Source organism: Choristoneura fumiferana, chromosome 11 (assembly GCF_025370935.1).
Source record: "Choristoneura fumiferana chromosome 11, NRCan_CFum_1, whole genome shotgun sequence".
Classification (NCBI taxonomy): Eukaryota; Metazoa; Arthropoda; class Insecta; order Lepidoptera; family Tortricidae; genus Choristoneura; species Choristoneura fumiferana.
In genome coordinates, this window is record NC_133482.1 from 4,540,783 (window position 1) to 4,563,499 (window position 22,717).

General features: G+C 37.8%; 3 protein-coding genes across 9 annotated transcripts; 2 read left to right on the forward strand and 1 right to left on the reverse strand.

The window, feature by feature from the left end:
- The first annotated feature begins 511 nt into the window (after positions 1 to 511).
- On the forward strand, positions 512 to 6,181 carry elm (calcineurin like EF-hand protein 1 elm). The gene is made up of 4 exons (XM_074094138.1): positions 512 to 937; positions 1,730 to 1,993; positions 2,892 to 2,985; positions 4,368 to 6,181. Exons 1-4 carry the CDS (start codon positions 871 to 873, stop codon positions 4,510 to 4,512), a joined length of 570 nt encoding a protein of 189 aa, XP_073950239.1. The 5' UTR covers positions 512 to 870; the 3' UTR covers positions 4,513 to 6,181.
- On the reverse strand, positions 6,143 to 22,287 carry Sec23 (transport protein Sec23). Of its 4 annotated transcripts, none has more exons than XM_074094135.1 (14): positions 22,131 to 22,287; positions 21,757 to 22,043; positions 20,851 to 21,106; positions 19,979 to 20,549; positions 19,160 to 19,302; positions 18,507 to 18,646; positions 17,988 to 18,106; positions 17,103 to 17,256; positions 16,171 to 16,322; positions 15,504 to 15,678; positions 15,009 to 15,164; positions 8,736 to 8,801; positions 8,502 to 8,522; positions 6,143 to 6,752 (listed from the first exon to the last, which is right to left on the reverse strand). In XM_074094135.1, exons 2-14 carry the CDS (start codon positions 22,033 to 22,035, stop codon positions 6,663 to 6,665), a joined length of 2,322 nt encoding a protein of 773 aa, XP_073950236.1. In that variant the 5' UTR covers positions 22,036 to 22,043; positions 22,131 to 22,287; the 3' UTR covers positions 6,143 to 6,662. The 4 variants fall into 4 exon arrangements, with proteins under 4 accessions (XP_073950236.1, XP_073950235.1, XP_073950238.1 ...); XM_074094134.1 differs by having other exon boundaries at positions 6,143 to 6,755; XM_074094137.1 differs by lacking the exon at positions 8,502 to 8,522.
- Positions 9,518 to 14,313, forward strand: LOC141432525 (uncharacterized). Of its 4 annotated transcripts, none has more exons than XM_074094129.1 (5): positions 9,518 to 9,735; positions 9,885 to 9,993; positions 10,660 to 10,781; positions 10,849 to 13,209; positions 13,288 to 14,313. In XM_074094129.1, exons 1-5 carry the CDS (start codon positions 9,645 to 9,647, stop codon positions 14,289 to 14,291), a joined length of 3,687 nt encoding a protein of 1,228 aa, XP_073950230.1. In that variant the 5' UTR covers positions 9,518 to 9,644; the 3' UTR covers positions 14,292 to 14,313. The 4 variants fall into 4 exon arrangements, with proteins under 4 accessions (XP_073950230.1, XP_073950234.1, XP_073950231.1 ...); XM_074094133.1 differs by having other exon boundaries at positions 11,161 to 13,209; XM_074094130.1 differs by having other exon boundaries at positions 9,518 to 9,684.
- Positions 22,288 to 22,717: the final 430 nt, after the last annotated feature.

Here is a 22,717-nt window from a genome sequence, read left to right on the forward strand (position 1 = left end):
CTACTATGAAAATCTAAAATCGAAGTCCGTATCTTACCATCCCGTTGACACTTATATTACAAAAGCGAAAGGGACGGTATAATACCAACTTCGAATTTCGTAGTAGCTCCCCCAGGTGATATTCCTTTTTTGTGGTTCATAGTTTCATACATCATTGAACTATTAACCTTTTCGCCGCCATGTCATATACAAAAGGCATCACCCATACGCCAGGCTTCTATATTGCAATGCCTAAAATTGAACCTTAACACAATGGAACGAAGGTTGCTTTTGCATTGAAATAATGTAAGTATATACCAATAGGTCATTGACGTGAAACCTGTGGTACGTATTATATGAGACGTTGGTTGTGAACACGGAATGACATGATAACTAACACACAAGTCAGTCGAGTGTATAAAAATTGACAATATTTTATCTACCTTACATTAGCATCTCCTTCGATAGCGGTGGAGATTTTATCGATAACTTGGCAACACAAACTGACTGTCACTACTGTCAGTGTCACGTCACAAATTTCAGGTCACGTCAATGTCATTGTCATATCTTTCTGATTTGAATTGTACATTTTTTTAGCATGGAAATAAAATGAGCAAGGAAAATCAACCAATATTGTGACTGTGAAGGCCAGGCCAGTAATTTAAACCAAATACAAGATAACTATCACAAAATATAAGAAATACATCATAATCGTAATTTGTAACCTAGCATATACGTATCTGTCATTCTTAGTACAATAAGGTTTAAAGTGCGAATGTGACTTATCGTTTACGCGTTTACTTAATATTCCAATCAACCTAATCGTTCCGGAGATTATAATAGTGAGTGTTTATCGTTGCTAGTGACTGGCCGCCGCGTATTAACTTCACGATGGGGAACAAATCATCCTTAATGTTAAGGGAAGAAGAAATAGCACAAATACAAGAAGAAACTGGATGTGAGTCCACTTAACCCCTAACCATAATACAAATATATAAATACACCTTCATACAGTCTCCATTTTCATTGTAATAATTTATAAATAAGGTAATTTAGTTGGAATAAACAAATGACCTTTTGTTGATTTCAGTGTTTCAAAGGTCATAACATTCAAGCATTTTTATCTATTGGTTGAAAGTCCAACATTTTAGATCCTCTATAGCACTCTTTTATTAGAACTTGCAAGACTATAATTAATTTTACCCTTAAGGTTTCATTGGTCAACAGCTAGTAAATGCTATATGTTCTATCAGTCTCTGTATAAATATTTATTTGTTAAACTTTAAACTATTATAGTCTTACTACTGAATTTAATCTATTTTTTTTTTATTCTAATGTAATAAGAAGAATAGTGTCATTGTTGATATATTTAGCACATTTTGGTGTCGCTGACATTGTGTATAATGTATTCATTTTGCATTTTTGCAATCAAGCATTTGGACAGAAGACAATGTTTCTTAAAGTTTTTTGACTGACATACTTCTAGTAAATATACATAAAAACTTTTGAATGGACTTTAAAATTGGGTCTTTTATAATGTAGTTGCCCAACCTAACCTTTACCCCTGGTATGCTACAGATGCAGATCTGTGCCAAATTTAAGAACATCTGTTTACTTTTTATTTAAATCAGCAGAATTTGTGCTTATTGCAACCTATAAGACTAGAATGCAGCACTTTTTAATTTCCACAGTGATAGTAGTAGTAATAAGAACTACTAATTAATTTTTAATTTTTGTTCACAATTTACAGTCACCCCAAACCAAATAGAGAGACTCTACTCAAGATTCACATCCTTGGACAAGAATGACTGTGGCACGTTGTCCCGAGAGGACTTCCTTCGCATCCCCGAGCTAGCAATCAACCCATTGAGTGAGAGGATCGTCCACTCTTTCTTTGCTGACAGCCATGATGACCGAGTCAACTTCCTGCAGTTCATGAAAGTGCTATCTCATTTCCGACCCATAAGGAAGAATAGAGAAAACAAATTGAATAGCAGAGAAGAAAAGCTGAGGTGTAAGTTTATTTGTAAACGGAAATATTGAAATATAAATAGATTGTTTATAGTAGTGTAAAGATCAGTCTTTACATTAGCATGCTTACTATAATTTGCTTTCTGCATAAACATTTGATACCACACTACACACTTTTTTAGGTTTCTGCATACTAAAGATGCTGACCTATGTACTGCCCCCAACGTGATGTTTGTGGACTTTAGTATAAAAAAATCTAATAGGTTTATTAGATATTTAACTTTAATTTGTATAATTTTTCCAGTGCACCTTTATAAATTTATAGAAAACTTACTTATACCAATTCAGCTTTGCTAGTTTAATGTATGTATAATAATTTTGATCTGATGCAATATCAGCAGTACATTTTGTCATATTTTTATTGTGAAGATTACTATATAGGGATGGAGTTAGTGTAAAATTAAAAGCAAAGGATAAAAATGGGTTTGTGCTCGTAGGTTTGTGGGCTTTCGTACGGCGTTCGCAAACGTTTGGCTCCATGGAGTGACTCTGACATGAGCCACCTACGCATCTACGAATTTGTCATGGCTAGATGTTGTTATTTCACAAATTAACTATTAATGGCTTTTTGCACTAACATTTATAGAGGTAAAAGCAAAAAGAATGCAAGTTTAAACTTAGAATCGTCCTCGAATTTCGGTCTCAGCCGAAATTGACACACAAAACCGAAATTCGGTTTTAGTATCACATACATACCTACTAGTTTTAGTCGGACGTTTGATAAAATTGTGACACATATAATGCAAAATTACGCAAGATAATAATATCTATTAGATTTACAACAAACAACTCCTTATCTGTCAGTGCCTTGTCAAGTGTCCTTTATTTGGCGTCAAACAAATGTTTTGTTAAGAATCTTAATCTAATTACCTACTTTCCAGTTGCCTTCTCCATGTATGATCTTGACAATGATGGCAAGATCTCCAGAGACGAGCTGCTGGCTATCTTGCACATGATGGTTGGAGTCAATATCAGGTAATAACAAAATTAATTTTTATTAAATACCTACCACATAATATAGGGAAAAGGTACCTACTTAACCCTTAAAAAGGTAGAGGCCATTTAGCGACCACATGCATTGACTTGGAATTTCAACCAACCAACTTGGAAAATCGTTTTAGTTATAAATTATAATATCCATTGTAATTACTGAAAATACTACTAGCTTTAAAAACATCCTATGTCAGGTATGTATTTGATAGCTGCTTTTGATTCTTTGGTAGTATCATAAATAGTAAAAGAGTAGTAGGTTCACTACAAACAAAAGTACATCGCGCGGCTTAAATGTGTGTGCGCCGGTTGGCGCCGGTACGCACGCATCCGCCGCACGCACACTGATAATTTAAGGAGGATTAAGTTTTCTGTAAAGGCTGCGCTGCCGTCGGTGCCGTACGTTTTGATTTTAGCTCGCTCATCTTGCGTTCGCTTCGCTTTTGAACCTATTGTGAAGTTTGGGCAGCTATGGTCACTTACACTAAGCATGGCTTGACTGACATGCGCTATACGCTTGCTCGGCTTTATTAAAGTTAGAGATTTGTTAATAGAGATTTGTTTGTTACTAAAGATTGTCTATATGGAATTTGAAAAAGTACACCTTCTGCGAAAATGTATCTTCTGGGAATGTGCTATATCTGAGAAAATCTACTTTTTGAAAAAGTGGACCTTCTGATCTAATGCACTATTTAAGAAAGTATACCTATTGGGAAGTGTACTTTTAGGGACAGTGTACGTTTCGAGAAAGTGATTCTTCTGAAGAAGTGCACTTTTAGAGAAAGTGTAAGCGTTTCGGGAAAGTGAGTTTTTCGAGCCTAACCCCGCGGACTCAGCGTCCGCGCCGGAGTAGGCAGTTAAGTCTCCTAAAGGGTTGGAGTGTGCATACTTCTCCTCTTTTACTATGGTAGTATACTCCATTAAATGGGGCCTTAATAAGGGTTAACTGTATTGTACCTACAGAAAAAAATAACTTTTACTTGTTCTTAATGCATGTTCTATCTTAAATAAATGTTCCCGGTTGTAATGTAATAAATTTTTCGGCTGTACCTAGCTAACGTAGATTCGTACATTCTGATATTTTCAAAAATTAAATCGAATTTTTCATTCATAGCTTATTTGATTTGAACTTAATAAAAAAAAAATAAAGCCTGATAAGATAATGCTTTAATTCTACTTTTTTCTTGATAAGATTTTAGCATCAATAAGTGTTTGGGTATATTTTTCACGTGTTGTTTTATCCTAACAAAAAGTAGGTAGTAGTAAATGAAGCGTTTCTATTGGTTCATGAAAAACACATTCCTCGCAACACATCCTCGCACATCTTTGGTGGAAATGCAGCCTTAACCGGCATTTTCTTTGCTTAGTGAGGAACAGCTAACGAGCATCGCGGAGCGGACGATTTTGGAGGCAGACACCAATAACGACCAGATGATCTCCTTCGAAGAGTTCTGCCACGCGCTGGACAGAACCGACGTGGAACAGAAGATGTCCATCCGCTTTCTCAACTGACCGCCCCGTCGCTGAACCAGTTTTTACTTTACATTTATATTCAATAAAAAAGGTAGCAATCAAAATGATGGGATCATTTGGACCAGAGGCCTTATTGCCAAACACACTTGGAATCACAATTATTTTCACCACTTCTTTCTGTCACACAGCATAAGACAAAGGTAGAAAGAGTTGGCCAGTTAGACAATAAGGCCTCTGGATGAAGAGATTGACTGTGGCCGTGCATTACGAGACATGAGCAGAGCCTAGAATTTTCGCGGCATTTTTGATCTGTCATAGTGACTTCTCACTTGAGTCGATAACAACTTCCGATATTCAATATCGATATCGATACACAACATGTTAAAAAAGATTAAAAGTAAAGTCAACAATAGACGGTTTTATCGTTAAAGAGCGATCTCTTCCAATTAACTTTTGAGCATACCTATTCATTAACAATTTCTAATTTAATAATTCAATTTTATAATCAATCTGTTTTAGTGCTGATAAGTGTTCCGTTAGTGTCTTTATAAAAGATATTACGAATACTATTTTATCGATATTATTTAGGTAGAGTTGATGAGTGAGGAAGTTACTATGATAGATCAAAAATGCCACGAAAATTCCGGGCTCTGCACACGAGTCATGAAGAAACGTGTTATGATGGTGGAGAAACAAAAGTTCCAATTTATATGGTAATACCAATCTGATACAACAGATTTTAAATGATAAATGCGCTTGTTCGCAGAGTTCTTAGGTTTGTTTGCACCAACGGATATGACGGAGCTGTATAAATAATGATACCTACTTTTGGGAGAGGAGAATACCTTTGTAGTAAATTTCGTAGATTGTACCTCCCTATTTACTCCTTATTACGGTTTCGTAAACTTAGGATTCTCATTAAAAAAAACTAAATAATATAATCACTTTGCAGTGTTAGCAGTCATAGTTTTATTTTCAAAACTCATTTATTATTATAATAAAATGATAAACTTTTAGTGGCAAAAAATAAACTGTATGATGACTGATTTGCAACCTGCTATAGATCATAAATAGAAGATTAACATAGAAGTCTTTTATCTTTTCTAAAGAGCATACTAACTAAACGATTGGTGTAGTACTATACCTACTTAATTTTCAATTCTATGTATATAATGGTGATATTATATTTTATTAGCGAATAAGTTTGATGGATTTACATGGCTTGATATTACGGTAACCACGTTGGTAACCATATCCGATGTTATCAATTTATTGTGTGTTATTTACTGTTGCATTATTTAGCGTGCATTTAATTGATAGGTTCCTATATAAGAAGAGAGTTTAGCATAATTTATAGAGGGAAATCGTATAGAGAAATGCTCTCTGTTTTAACTAGATGGGGAATAATACCAAATAATTAACAATGTTTTAGGCATTTGTTTTTAGGCTATCTATAGGGTTGCTGAAGTGTAGATGCTAAAAATACTTAATATATTTTTATTTCTGTGTAAAAGTCGTATAGCATAATTCGCAGGTCTCATTAACACTATTATTGTGTAAATGTTTAATAATGTTTTTGTTTCAAAACGTATTTTGATATGGCAGATTGTAAAATAAAATGTACAGAGAAATGATAGAGGGAGTGGTGAGATGTATGTATAAACTGATATATTTTTTCTTAAAATAAATCATTTAATCATTTCATAAACATTTGTTTTAATTGATATAGAATACAAAATTTAACTTAGATAGCGGACACAGAAAACCTGCAAGACTGTAGATAATAAGATTAGATTTTTATAAAAAGAAAGTTAATGCTGATAGATAATGTCTATGGTTTTGGGAATATATTCCGCGTATCGCGTCATATTTTAATAACCCATCCCATAACATAAGCTTATCCACGCTTGCAGCGTGCGATAATGACATAACCTGACCAGTAAAATATGAACGTAGTTCAGCATGGAAGATAGCAATTAAATTGTAATTAAATTGATGATGAAATACAGCGATAACTATTGAAATCGTCTCTGGCAACATGGCATATGCGATTGGATTGACTTAGTGTATTTTTGCCAATTCAATTTTCCCTGTTGCCACGGACAACCCTATCTTATGCAGGATACACACACACCACAACATTTCGCAGGGTATCCGATCCACCGCATTGCTAGGCTAACGCCTCGGTTCTAAGCGGTCGAAGACACCGCCAGTTTCTTGAGATGCTCCATGAACACTTGCAGCGACACGTCATCCGTTAGCACCGGAGCGCCACCATCCTGCTAGATAAAAAAACAATTAAATTTATGTATAATTTAAGAGACAACCCAAACAGTTAGACACAGTATTAATAAAATCCAGTGGTAAACTTCTGTGTATACCATAAGTGGGACGGGTGCGGTTAAATGTGCGACCGCGTATTTGTCGACCCGGACTGTACGACAAGTATGCATGACCTGATAATTAATTCATGCTCTCGTTTAATTTGCCGTAAGTAGACGAATTATTAGGTCGTACTTTAACCGCACTCGTAAGAACAAAACAGACAACTAACAAGAGGAATAGAAATTTATAAATAAGTATAGCGCGAACTGAGGGCACCCTCACACTAGTGTCTTTAGACTGTTGTCGTCTTGACAACGCCCGCGCAACGTCATCACAACGGCGCTCGTCAACTGCGAGCGTCTTGTTAACGCTCGTGCAGATTCAACGTAACGTTCACACAGCAGCGCCGCGACGCCAGTGGCGTTTTTTTGTTGGTTTAAGAAGCTGAAACGTGTGCTTTCATAATGCTAAGCCGCTGCGCAAACGTTACGTCAACGCTGCGCAGGAGCTGACGGCAACGCTCGAAAGACGCTAGTGTGATATGGTGCTAAAAGAGCGAGACGCTTATCTAACTAAAATGCCATGCATTCATTCTCGGCTTCAGTCTATAACGAATCGCTGCTCGAGTTTAATGCTCAAACACATATATTGCAGCAAACACACATAGGTGTCCAAAATTAATAATAGTAGGTATACTTTACTGGTCGTGAGGTCCGACTCTGTCACGCTTGTGATTGGATAAATATCTAAATGAGCCAATCGCAAGCAAGACTGAAACGTCAAACGGACTTACTAACGCCATCTAGCGATATTTCGCCTGAAGAAAAAACCTCATTTCGCAATATCCGTAATTATATTTATCAAAACACAGTTATTAGCGAGCAAAGGCCAATCAGCGACCAGCGACATCGCATTGTTTTGAAAGGAAATAAATTAAAACGATAACATTTCTATTCCTTTTATTATTTTTTCTGTGGCCAAGAGGGAACCCGTGTTTTTTTTAGTGGGAGACCCTATATTTTGTGGGTGAGCCCTCACTAACAAGAATTTATATCTGGCTCAGAAGTCAATTTATTGGCAGAGCTAGTTTTTGCAAAATTGGGTTAATTATTTGGGGAAGGTAAGCTTAGTTATTTACGGGGAATAACTCATTTGCATCATTACAAGTAATAAGAGTAGGAGTTGAAAAACTGATGAACAAGCAAAATTAGTCTTAAGGAAGGAAAGTTCTAGTACAAAAGACATGGTGACGTAAATTGTTATTGGAAGCAAATTAATATACATTTGAACGGCTATATTAACTAAACGCATCAAGGAATTAAGTTAGTATTTAAATTTTAAGTCAAACGCAAAAAAATGACAAACGCATAGGTACAGGACAGCATGCAGTCAAGAATAAAAATGTTAGGTTAGATTGTTTTATCCCAAAACATGCCTTACAATTAATAAATGCGTTTAATTACACATCAAGCATCTCTCAGATTAAATTTTATTTCACTGCCTAAGCATTTTTCATTACTTGAATTATTGTATTATTATTATATAAAAACAAATACAGAAATCTGACATTCACTAAAGACATAATGTTGTAAATCAAACTCGTGTAGAAATAAAAGAAGCGCTCCAAAAATGATAACTTTTGAATGATTAGAAAGCCGACACCGAAGTTAGTAAAAAAAACGGAAGAGTAAAAAAAATACTACCGCTGATGGCATCGGCATCGCCTGGTTTTCGCCAATACAATGATGAAACAAAAAAATAAAAAAAGTCAAACCATGCTGTAATGGCAGGTCATCCTATAGGTAAATCACACCATGCGAATTATAAAAAAAATTAGATCGCTATAGGTATAACTTTATGCATGACATCAAAATTAGATCTTTTGAAATGATAACAAATGTTATTAATGTAATGATTGTAATTGTGTTGTCACTTACCCCTCCGTACGCATACATGTTGTTATGGGTCTGTGAAGGGTTGACCTTTGACAGAAGGAATCGCGCCTGAAAAGAAAATAAAAATGTTACCATACATAGGGTGTGTTGCCTTAACTTTTGCTTGCCCGCAATTTCTTTCGCGTACATAATAAAATTAACGATTATAGTAAAGTAGTTGATACTCGTCTCACTATAATCTCGAGACAAAACTCTAATAATAAAAAACAACAACGCAGTGCATGTCGGGCCAAAGCCACTTTAAAACAAAAATATAAATCATTTTTATTCCAAATTTTACGGGAATTTTCGAAAAATCCTCTTGCTTGTGTACCACTACGACCCTCAAAATCGGTCGGATCGTCATCATCATCAGCTATTTATTTATTACATTTCACAGCATAACAGTTAAACCAAAGCACTGTGAAGCTAGTTAGCATAAAATAAACTCTTTTGTTCTCTTTACCACGGGAATTTCTTCTCTCAAGGAACGAACATATCTGCTAAATATAAATTTTCTACATTAGCTTAACAAAATTCCCTTGTAGTGTACCGAGGCTGTTAAGAAACTTAAGTGTCAGTCATCTTATTTGGATCGGCAACTTGTCTATACGGATATATTATTACTACTACATACAAGAGGGGCTTTTCTAGAGTTTATACTTTTGTACCTAATTTAAATTTTTCTCTTCTTATCAGAACGCAATGAAAACTATCAGGCAGCGCCCTATGTTATAATTTTACGCTTAATCCTCAGTCCAAAACCTGTCAATACCTACGTGCCACCTAAAGCAGCTTCCACACAACGTGCATCGCCTCGAACCAATTAAACCAGTCAACTGGCACAAAACGAGCACAAACGCCGCGACCATCGCGTCCGCGGCCAAACAATAAAAGGCGGCTATCGTGAAAATGTTGTGTCGAGTTCTGTTCGTCGCCGCCGTAGTCTCATGTACGTTCTCTATCGAAAACGAACGCGCACCACGTTCAGTCCGCATAAAAGGTCTTAGTAATAAAATATGTTGTTGCCGCGCGTCACGCGTCGAGAATCTTAGCACATAAAGTCTTAGGATAATTGTAATAATATGTTAGAAGATTGGTGTATGAGGGGCTTGACATTGGCGGTGTAAGTTGAGATGCTGGTGTTTTCAGATGTTCTGTGCGTGTTGCTGCTGAGTGGAGTGCAAAAGGACGAGCTGGACGCGTCCACGCTGCGGAAACTGCAGCGGCACAACGTAAACATCGACGCTATCGGCAACCGGTGAGCGCTTCACGATTAAATTGTTTGATAAACCGATCGTTTATTCAACTATTATTTAGTGCAAGGCTGCTTCGCCTTTTTAACAGTCGGCCCGAATGGACGACACGAAAATCTCTGACCGGCCAGTGGCGGTTATTATTTTAATAACTTAATAAACAATCGATTTTCTAGTGTGGTGAAAATGTTTAAACTGTTGAAAGTTTATTTAATTATACTCGTGGGCCATTATGGCTCAGGCGCTTGTAAATTAAGCAGCCATGGTTTAGCGACCAAAAAAAAAAGAAGGGCTTGAAAATGCTACTGGACATTTTCAGGTAGGCAGGTATTGCTGGTCAAATTTGATTGTGACTGTTACGAAAAGGAGATAAGGTGTTGTAAACGGGCGTTTAAGTGTGTCCATCTTGTTTAAGCCTTAGAAGTGGCAGGTTTCTATGAAAAGGCAAATGTATACATACATATACAGTGTAGTTTTTATATGTAGTAACTTTACCTGTTGTATGTGACTTTAAAGTAGCAAAGCAAAAAAATAAATAAGGTCCAAGTGCTTGATACGCTAATGCTCAATGCTGCTGTCACCTCTATCGGGACAGTGACGAGACGACCACTGGTACGTTTACCTAACATTAATTCTATTCTAATCTAATCAGCATCAATATTTTCATTCAGAAAACTACGCTCGCAATGTTTAACGGAAAATAACTCGGCCACTACTCTATCTACTCTTCCAGTAAAAGTAAATGACGAGACGAAGAAGTCCAGTACGAAGCCAATCGCCTACGAACTAGACAGTAAGTCGACTACGTTTTTTTATGTATTACCTACCTCGAGAAACAATTAAATACAATTTTTTTTCAGCTCAAGTCCGTGATAGCCCGGCTCAGTGGAACAAATTGTTTGCCTATTTAAATCAACAGAAAGATCAAAATGCATCGCATTTAAAGGAAACCACAATGCAATCAATTATCATACAAAATGATAGCAAAATAGATACATTGCCATCTCCTATACAAAATCATTTTATAGAAGATATCATTAGTAGAGTAGATAAAGTCCCAGAGAATAAAGTAAACAAAAATAAAAACGAAAAGGCGCAATACAGTACATCAAATGATTACATTATAAACGAGCGATCAAACGATGCCGAATATATAAGGAAAATTGTTGCAGAAATCCTGTCACAGACACAAACAAAACCAGTTGAAACTTCTACTGTGCTCCCTGTGCGAACATTCAATGCCAATAAACTTATTGAAGACATAGATAAAGTGTTAGAAGAAAATAAGAAAAATGAGCAAACAAACTACAGTTTAATGACTAAAACCGAAAAATTAGAGAATACTTCTAATCACAACAAAGGTAATAAAGAAGAGAGAAAAATTATTGAAGATTTCTTAAACCAATTACATAATCCAATTAGTAATATTAGAAATAGTTTGATAAGCAATATTCAAACGGAATTAAAACAAGGAAAAGTCACATTATACAATGCCCGCGATAAGTTATCTGATATGTTAAATATCGTCAAAAACGAACCAAACAATTGGCTATATGCTATCGATAGTCAGAGCATCAAACCGATTGACAGTGAACCTTTCGCAGATCAAAACGTAGAAGACTTGATTGAGCTAAGTGAGCATAACAAAGCAATGTTATGCAAATCAAATAATAAAATCCATCTAATCCAGAAAGAAATATATAGATATATCTGTCCATATGATCAGAGTTCTAAACAAACAGGAGCCATGCCAGAAGAACAAAATAATTTACAATTAAGTCAGCAAATTGAGCGCAACACTATCGGTTCTAGCAAATCTGTTAATAAAAATGATCACTACTCTATCGATAACAAAACTATTTGGCCTTATTTTTATGAGAACCAGAATAACGGAAAAGATCAAAAATTAGAAATGGGACATAATAGTTTAGATATTAACTTACCAAGTAATGGCTATGAATCAATGAAACCAGATGACTCCAATAAACACTATGTATATAGAAGTAATTTGCCTTACTTGCTTGAGAGAAAAAGAAATACAGAACAAGAAAAAATTTATCGTGACAATCCCAAATTATTATATAATGAACCAAACGACCGAGAGCAAGTAGCTATCGTGAAAATGGAAGCAAATAAAAACAAGATTAATAACTTTGAAAAGCACCTTTATCCTTTGAAGTTTGCAGAACACTGGAACGGTGGTAGTGATTATAAAGCTGAATGGGCTTTTAATACACAGAGTGCTAAAGAACTTGAACCAAAATTAGAAAAGGAACAAGAAAACCCGTCCTTTATTCGACCACTCGCAGGAGAAAAACTTCCGAATCGTAGTTATCCCAGCGTCAATGGGGAATTTAAGAACACTTGGCCATACTTCTTCGATGACATCAGAATTACTCCGAATCCTGATATGGTAGATAAAATTGCATTGTATCAAATACCTCCCGGTAGACATACGTTATTAAATAATCAAGAACATATTTTATTACAAAAAGAAGGTTCAATAAATAATCGTCTAGATAGAAGAGAAACAGAATCTGAACTATTAAGCAGAAATAGAAGTGATCCCAAATTCTTCAATTGGTATGAAACGAAAGGACATGATATGAAAGATAACAAGAGTACTGGAACGTTAGACCTCAACGCAAAAGAACAACAAAAAAGTATAACTCCGGACGAAGTAACAAATGCTGAAAACAATATCCGTCCCAACAATTACGAAAGAATTAACTGGCCGTATTTGATAGAAAGGCAAAAAGCTCGAGTTGGTCATATTGCAACAGAAGACACTAAAAAAGAACCCCTTTACACCAACGACAGCAAAATTACTAAACATCTAAATTACGAATATGCCTTACCACAGAAGGATGAACTGCACAATAAACTATTGATGAACACTGAAACGAGAAGTGACCTTCATCAACAATATATTGTGACAGAAAAATCGGAAAATGATATCAATGAAAAGGTCAAATCTTTACCGCTAGATGTTCTAAAAGAAATAGCAAATACCGTTAAAGAAATTGTTTTAAAAGATTTGAAAACGGAAAAACCTATTACATCGACAGCGACAGCGACCATAACTACAACTACAGCAACACCAATCATGACGACAGCAATGACCCCAACAACAATAACATCTACTACTATTACTTCTACTACCACTACAATTCCAATATCTATAACTGTCATTACAAAAACAGAGCCCAAAACTACGACCGGTGAGTTATCACATCAAATATTTAAAGAACTGTTACAATTATAAGAAATATTTAATAATCTTCAATATCGCATTACAGGTACAACACCATCCACAACAGTAAAAGAAGACTCCATGAAAATTCAAGAAGCATCTCAAGTCTTGAAAAAATTCATGGAACTATTCGAAAAATTTAACCTAATGAAGAATGACAACCAAAACCCTAACATTACACTAAAACAAGACAATATTACACAAACGCAGAGAGCCGAAGTTATTGCTATGGTGCCGAAAATGATACATAATCCTTATGCTCCATATAGGATCGCGACGATGCCAACAATAGAACATAACCCTTATGCCTCTTATAAGTTTTATGCTCCGCTGCTTCCACCCATGAGCTCCTACGGTATAAAAAGTCCATATTTACAAACAAAAGCTATGGTACTGGATCCGTATTTGCAAAAAATAATACAGGTTCCTACCACAATTCATAACAACGCAATTGATAACATACACACTGTAAGCCGATCGGCGCACGCGTTAACGTTTCAAACTAATTCTAACGAAATCAAGCCTTTGAAAGTACCAGTATCAAAAGGTATCATAGTTGACAATATAGTACTGTCACCGAAACCTCCGCGCGATAGAGGACGACACTTGCGAGAGTACAGCGAAGAAACCTACAGATACCGAAAACCAAACAGATATACCCAGAGAAACGAGTATAACATACGTTCCAATCGATCGAGAGATTTTGATTTCAAATTCGACAAAAGGCCGAAATCCAGAAGCACGAAAAAGGAGTACAGTTACAGCGACCGATTTTATAAACCTCGAACGAATTACGAGAACGTAAGATTTCATGAAAAATTGGAAAAAGATAATTGGCCCAGAAGTTCAGAAGGGAAATGTGGGAGCAAAGAGGGTTGTAACGACAGGGTAGTGCCGAGGCAGCAGCGGCCACTAATCAACATAGCTTCCACCTACGACGACACACATTTCCGGAATTTTCTAAAAACTCAACAGAAGGTGAATGATATGCTCGAAAGGATTTTGGCTACTAAAACTAAGCAAAACCGTCATAGTGGTGAAGTAATTTGAAATAAATTAGACTGTCATTTGATTGTATCACTTTCTTATTTAGATTCCTATATTTCCTGTGATTGTATCTAGTTGTTTTTTCTCCCCCAAGATGAAATGGTTCAAGATTATCAGTAGTATTATTAGACCGCGATGTGAGTAGGATTGAAAGATCTGTCAATATATTTAATTTATATACATTTTAAGATAGGTCGCAGCACGAATGTTATACTACTATTGTACGATATGATCAGTGCTCTATCATTCACATAATAGTGATTTTATTCTATTTGACATTAAAAATGTGCTCTGTGACCTGTGACTAGGGTTGCCATACGTCAGAATTTGTCTTGTCATGTCAGGATTTTCGCCCCTTCATTTTGTCAACGGACTTCCATGCAGGGGGAGCGTCTTCACCCTTATGTATTAGTGTTTCCATTGGCCCGCATGAAGCGGTTTGCTTCATATTTCATAATGCGAACTGCGCTAAGGAATGGAATTCGCTCCCGTCGTCTGTATTTCCGGATAAATACAATCTAGGGCTCTTCAAGGCTAGAGTGAATAGGCTGTTACTGAACCAGTGAGATACATCTTTGGCCCCATTTGCACTTGACATCAGATGAGATAGGGGTCAATCACTGACAGTTTCATGTAAAAAAAAAATTGTCTTGGTCTGTGGTCTTGGTAGTGGAGCGCACGACTGCGCTATAGTCTAGGTACAAGATAGTTGTGTGTTACCTGAGAGCCGCCGTGCTCTGTGTCGATGTACCGCGGCACGGGGAAGCGGCTCTGGAGGATCTCTTGCGCGTCGTCGACCGGCGCGCGCAGCAGCTGCGCAAAGCTTTCATACTCCGGCATGTCTTGGTAGTGGAGCGCGCGCCACTGCGCTATCGTCTACGTACAAAAAGAAAACAATTAGTCGAATATGGAATGTACTGCAATGTTCTGTCGTCAGAATGCAGCACTAGCACAAACCATAAACAGTTTTTTTAATGTCTTTTGAATGTCCGTAGGCTGCCATAATATCATATTATTTTAATTAAATTTTAGGAAATATACCTCTATCATTACTATCGTTAAATACCTATGTCGTGATCCGTCATGCATGACCACAGACTATAAAGAGAATTGACGCTGCTGTCATGGCGTTTGTTTATGGTTTGTGCTAGTGTAGTACCTCTGTAAGAATTTCTATTCTTCCAATTAGTTCTGTGGTCCTCATAGTGGACTGACCTCTCCGTGGTAGATGAGGATCTGGAAGAAAGTGTCCATCAGCAGGATTCGGTCGGGCTGGATGGACGATGTGTCCAGCAGCACGGGCTCGGGCGGCCCGCCGAAGCTGTACGAGTACAGGATCGGCTGGATCATGATGAGAGACTGCGTCAGGTCCTCCCGCATCAGCATGTGCCTTTGAACGAGCCGTTAACATTACAATTTTTACCAGACTGCAAGGAGAGGTAATGCTTTTTAAGATATTTTATTTAAATTACAATTTGTATGTTTGTAATTGTGGTTTAAAACCATTTTTCGACCGCTTCTGAAATTTGCCATACTTAACTTATGATGGCATACTAGTACGGCCAGGATTGTCTTCATGGGATGGAAATGTTCAACGGATTACATCAACCATTGACATTGACTTGTGATGTAACTTGGCTGACAATGCATATACAACCAACAAAATGTAGTCAGCGAAGTTGTATAAAAATAAAAATTTAAATAATTTTTGATTAAGAGTTTAACAATTCATCATCATATCAGCCGTGCCGTAGACATCCAGTCTTACATAGACCTCCCCCTGAAATAAACCCCCAGTTGCTTCGGTTGAAAGCAGCCTGCATCCGCTGTAAACCTGCGTACAGCAATTAAAATGTTCTTTTCAAAGTACATATATCCTAACCTGTAGAACGTGGTCTCATCAGGCGAGTTGTTGAACACCTGAAGGAACTGTGAGCGACGCAGGTGGTACATAAACTGCGGGTACAGGCTGAAGTTCTCTGATAACCGGAAGCTGTTCGGGTCATCTTTGGCGTACTCGCCGAACTTCTGGCACTGTGGACAAAGGGAGTACTTGTTAGGATATCTAGGCGACCAGGGCACCAAGTATTACAGAGCGCCGCGCGTCCCAGGTCAACCACTTAATTTGAATATATAATTTTATCGATCTGAAGAAAAAAAACTAGACTCACGAGTTTTAATTTTTTAGACTTATCTTGTAAGTGAGTATTCTATGTGTAACAAACATAAACTGTCGTTTACTCAGTACTCCTATCTAAAACATGACTCGATCCCCGGGGCGCCTAGATGGCTAAGGCCGAGCCTACATAACCCCATACAATTTACTTTCGTCCAACCATCCGTTATATGAATAGTAGCAGCGATGACGCTGTGCTTGCTTGAGTTTTTTTAATGCGTTTTTTTTGGTGATCGAATCCTCGAATTGTTTTACAAAAGCACCAAATCTATAAACAAGAATTGTCTGACTCGTATCTTCACCAAAACTACCTCGTCGAGCAACCCCTTGCTTTCCGTGCCTAATAATGTAATATAATGATCTCAGGGTCAAAAGCTAGCAAGAGCTGGCCCAACATCGTGAAGCATGGCGCAGTCTGGGGTTGTAGGCCAAGACCACGTGTCACTGCGCCCGGATAGAGGTGACACTATTTCCCAGCCCGGATAATATTGACATGGAAATACCGACCCTGTTTTTCGTGTACACGCCCATAGAGACTGACATGAGCTGCTACGGGCGTGTACATGAAAAACAGGGTCGGTATTATCCGGGCCGGGAAAGAGTGTCACCCCCCGAATAGTAAGTCCCCCGTGTGTTACCAGTCTAATGAGCATGCGGTCGAGCCAGCGCAGCACGTCGGGCCCGTCCTCCTGCTCGGCGCGGTAGACCACGAGACGCGCCATCACCACCGCCGCCGACTCCTGGTCGAAGCCCGCCGCGATGTGCGGCAGGTTCACGGCCGCATCGCCCCAACTGGAACACATCACATTATACCCTGTTCAAAGTAACGAGTTGAGAAAACAGTCGTTTCACCTGTCCCGTTGTCCGTTTTTCTGTCTGTAGTGAAATCTTGCAAGTAAAATTCGACCAACTTCCAGTAGTAGAATTGACTTGAAATTTGGCATACTTATGTAAATTGCGTGACAATACAATAATCTGGTAGTGACATCCTGGTATTCCTGGTAGTCCAGCCGGGATCGTCTCCGCAGTACAGAACTCTTCAACAGTTAACGGCATGGACTTGAAATTTGGTATGCAAATTTAGTTTAGGTGACAATGCAAGTAAAATCGATAAAAAGTACAGTCAGGAAATAAAACTTGTATTAAAAATAAAAAAATACCAAAAACTATAGGACCATGTGATCGATAATAGCTTCTTGATAAGGTTTACGTACATAGTTGTTATGTTTTGTCGTCTAATGCATCAAACACGTGACACTGAGGTCCGGTGTAAGTAATTTCACGCAGCCAATCGTTGTACTGGCCCAAGCCTCTTGTTCTGAGAGGAGGCCTGTGCCCAGCAATGGGACGTATATAGGCTGGGATGATGATGATGATGAATTTTTGTACTTTAATCGTTGTACGTTCAGCTCGCGGCGGTAACCGGGCTTCAGACCCTGTAACCCGGTCGCGCTATTTCACTCGCTCGCTCACTTTCATACCTCCAGCCTCAAGTTAGGCAGTCCAAGTCGGTCAGTACTCACTTGCGGGCGATGGTAGTGACGCGCACGCGGCGCTGCCCGCTCGAATGCTGGTACTGCGTTATGAGCTGCACGCAGCCGCGCCCGCCCTGCGGCACCGGGGCCGCGTGCTGGTTCACCACCTGCCAGGAGGATCAGGGTCACAACAAAATTGGGTAGTTCAACGAGCTTTTCAACCGTTATCAGTTTCTTGTCGCCTTATACTGAAGAAACAATCAGGTGGAAAGGAAGGATTTTATAAAACGATATGATGTGCACACAACTCGAAATTATACGCCCAAGCAGAAAAATGACAATTTGAAAAACATCAACAAGGAAAATTGGTCATTCTGAATTTTGACAAAAATGGAATCCTGACGCATGGCAAAATTGACAAATTTGATATGAGCCGCAACGCAAAAAAAAAATTGCAATAACATTCACCCTTTTTATGTTCCAACGGGATCCCAAATTCTGGTATCTCACAATCCCGGTATGCTAGGTGACGAGTGCACAACCCTATTTACGCCAAAAGCAACGTACCTCAAAGAATATCGCCATTGTGGTACTTGGCGTGAACGTGCACATTTTCCACTGGCACGTGTTGCCCATGCCTACTTCCTGGTCGGACACGCACGGGCCCTTCACGTTCAGAGACACGCACGAGCCTATCGCACCGCTTACTGTAGGGAGGAGGAGATACAACTATATCAGTAAAGAAAGAAGAAAAGAAAATATTTACTAGTGTGTTTAACTTGCAACATTTGCATGTATGTAAGTTGAGATTTCAAAATTTGCAAAGTCTGACAACAAATTTGGCCCTCAAATGTATGCAGTAATAGGTAATTTTGTATACTACAGTCAAGGAAAGATATCGACACGGCCAAAGTTGCAAAAATATGTATACACGGCCTTAGTGTTTAGTGCATAAAGTCGTGTATACATATTTTTGTACCTTTGGCCGTGTCGATATCTTTGCTCATGACTGTATAGTTGTGGGCCAAATTTTGTGCCGCTGAGTATATATTTTTCAACAATTTGCTGGTATCCGATACTTACATTCAGTAACAATATAATATAAATACAATAAATTCTTCAACGGTTACTAGGATGGACTTGAAACTTGTTAGGATCAAAATGCCAAAAAAATCTAATTTCGATTTTATAAGTGGCACGCAAAAAACTAAAAAACATACTTTTTAACTCCCGACTGCATTTGACTTCCAAAGTGCCATTGAATGCCATCTTGAAGTCACTCTTCTGATCCTTCGCAAACACGCGCTGGAATGTCTGCTTGAAAAGCGAGGAATTGAAGGAGTCGCCCATCACCATGTGACCACTGAAACAGATGTTTCCCTTGCTAAAGAGGCCTAGTTTAAGCACTACATACATTTTTTTTATTTTTTTTTTATTTTACTGGATGGCAAACGAGCAAGTGGGTCTCCTGATGGTAAGAGATCACCACCGCCCATAAACATCTGTAACACCAGGGGTATTACAGCTTAGGGCCCTGTTTACAGTAACATTGCTAATGTATTGTATTGCATGCAGGGGCAATTTTTACTGTAGTGTCGGCCCTATAAACATGCGTAAGGTAGCAGGACCCTGCTTGCAGGGCTTTGAGTAGGCTGCTTACAAACTATATTTGTAGCACTGCACTATGAGAGTCTAGTCTTTGAATGTGTTTAGATCACAATGACACAAGTAGTATTAAGTTATTAAAAACTGAAAAAAAAAAACAGAGAAAAAATGCTGAGTACAGGGATAGTCTATCCCTAGTTCTATCCCGGATAGAACGCAGGTCTTTGTCAATTTGACACTAACCAATTCGGTTAGCAAACAGCAAAATCTCCCAACCAATATGTTCTTGAGTTAGTTATTTTTGTAAATCTTTTGTCAATACATGTTGTGTTAGTGCGCATTTCTCGTAACAACTAGACCCTCCACAAACATACGAATTAGTTAATATAATGTGAATAAATAAATTTAGAAATATCTTACGGTAAGATTCTTACCCAGTTGAGTTAGAACACTGCTTCATTTCCATCAGCCCAGTCTGATCCAGAGCACATGAGTAAATGTCAATAGAATGCCCATTAGTTGCAGCCCTGAATGCTAAAGCTTCATAATGCTTAATCGCCTTCTTCATATACTTGGCATTATCTTTGTGGATGTCATGATGCGACCGGATTGGCTGTTTCAGCTCATCATTCACCACCTGGCCGGGGCCTTGAGAGCATGGTCCTCCGAGGAACATCATAACCCTGGCACCCGTATTTGGGTAAGTAACCTCTAATAATCCTATAGCTAACGAAAGAGCCACTCCGCTGCTGCGTAATGGTCTCTTCCCAACACCAAGAGGCCAAGGATCCCGGCCGAGTTCTCCAAGTAAATCAGTCAAGGCCATGTCACACTGTTTGACTGGTTGCAGGAAGCGGTGGGCTGGTGGTGGAGGAGCAGGGGCCCCAGGACGTTGTTGAGGGTTGGGGGCATTCACGCGACCAATAGCTAGTTGCTCTTGAATTTGCTTTGCTGTCAAGTCTTTGGTTCCTTTGAAGACGTAACATTTTGATATGCCTTCAGTACCTGGAAAGGTAAGGTTATTGACATGATTAAACTTTTGTGGTTTTTTTTATCAATATGTTTTATTAAATTTCTTGTGTTGGATAGGTTACCACAAAATTGTATTATTACTTTGACTTGCTCAAATATGTTAATATACTGAGCGGCAAAAAATCTGGCCCTCAAAATGTATGCAAAATCGGTAATTTTGTATGAAGGGTGGGCCAAATTTTTGTTATATTTAATTAATCCATGCAAATATCCTGGTAGTCAAACTGCCAGGTTTGTAGCTTCTTTTAAAATATCTATACAAACAATGCCTTACCTAACTCATGAATCTGTACCATACGGCCAAAAGTAATAAGACCCACTAAAGCATTCTGCGGCATGAGACTGAGCGAGGTCTGCAGAGAATCCTTCAACGCAGACAGTTCTTCCTCATCCATGCAAGTATCCACCACTAGGAGGTAGATAGGAGGCATGGACTGAGCTCTAGTGATTGTGTACTCTATAGTTGAGAAGTTAGGGATAAGTTCTGCAGGCTGATGTTGCTCTGATATTGCTGCATATTGAGGAGGAAACTGAAAATTAAAATGGATAAATTGTAATTGGAAGCTCATTATAGGTCTACAATTTTGTTACAAATATGTTTGAGATTTATATGTATAATTTAGGGTGACCCTATCACCATAACTATAATTATTAGACTCTTCAAGATATACAAGTGAAAAAAAAATGATTTTTCGAAAATCAAAAACATAGGTCATGCAATAAAGAGGATTAATATATTCAAAATAGTCTTATCTCCATAACCAAAATGACCTGAGACTGCAAAACGTCATGCAGCACATTAGAACAAAAAATTTCAAAATTGTTATGGTATTAGACATAAAAAGGCTTATTTTTATTATCTGACTAACTTTTTGGAATTTCCCACAGGATAGAAAACAGATGTTGACCTATTTCTGTATGAAATCATAGGCAAACACTAGTTTATTATATTAGTAGAAGTTCATCATCAAATTAAATACTATTGTCACTTAGCACTAATAAAACTGGTTAAAAATACTCTAATTGGATTTGTATAGGAAAATACAAACAGCTTTATAAGAGAATTTAAGTGTTAACACTTATTTTACAATTCCGGTGACAATTGAACAAAAATATGTTCACTGAAGTGGAACAAAGACTGTAAAACTATACCGAAAATAGCGCCGTATAGTTTACTTACAGGATTCCTTTGGAAACAGAAGTTGCACACCCACAATTTGGCTCTATAGTCGACCTGGCACATTGGGTTCATCACAGCCCGGCAAGTATTCCGGGTGCAAAGCACGGGCTCATATTGAATCGGGGGTAGATCCGGCCGCTCCTTCAGAGGCTGATACAAGCAGGCCAGGGGAACCACCAGCCGCGTAGCTTCGATCCTGCTCGATGGCCACACATTCCATGTGAACCGAACACCGTCCCGATCCTCATTTTGCTGAATAAACTCCTCGTACGTCGCCATTTCACTATCTAAAAGTAAAATATCGTAAAAACACCATAATAACACGTACCCCCTTAGCACACCCTTATTCACGGTTTTAAGCTGTTTTTACGTACCAGGTAGGCATCCAGTGTACCAAGGCTTCTCACATAAGTAATACGCTATAGTCTAAATGCAGACTCATTCAGAAAATTTAATTGAATAAGATTTTTATTAGATTTTTAGCAGACTGACTGACGTGACGAGTCTTGGCTGATTTGGCAATTGTCAAGACCAAAGACAAAACAGCTGTCACTTCAGCCACGTCATTTACGAAAACGCAATATTTATAATTCATAGTGAGAATCTTTATTCTACCTCAATTTATACTAAATTACATTTTTTGCTAAAACATGCTTGCACAAAAACATGCTTTATATTTTTATTATGTTATTCATCCTTTTTTTTTCATTCCTTTGCCTGCAACCAACTCCATAACACAGAAAATATAATTATTTGTCTATGATAAAGTCAAAGACAAGATAGACTTCTAACCATGGACAAATTGAGCGTGCCTTGTTTTTTTTTATCTAAAAAAAACGTTCCGTTTCTAAAGGTTGGGTGACAAAAATATAATTTTAGAAGCTTTTTTTTTAGTAAAAGGCATATTATATTTTATTTAAATTATCAAATCGTTGCTTTATAGTAATTTCAGTATTATTAT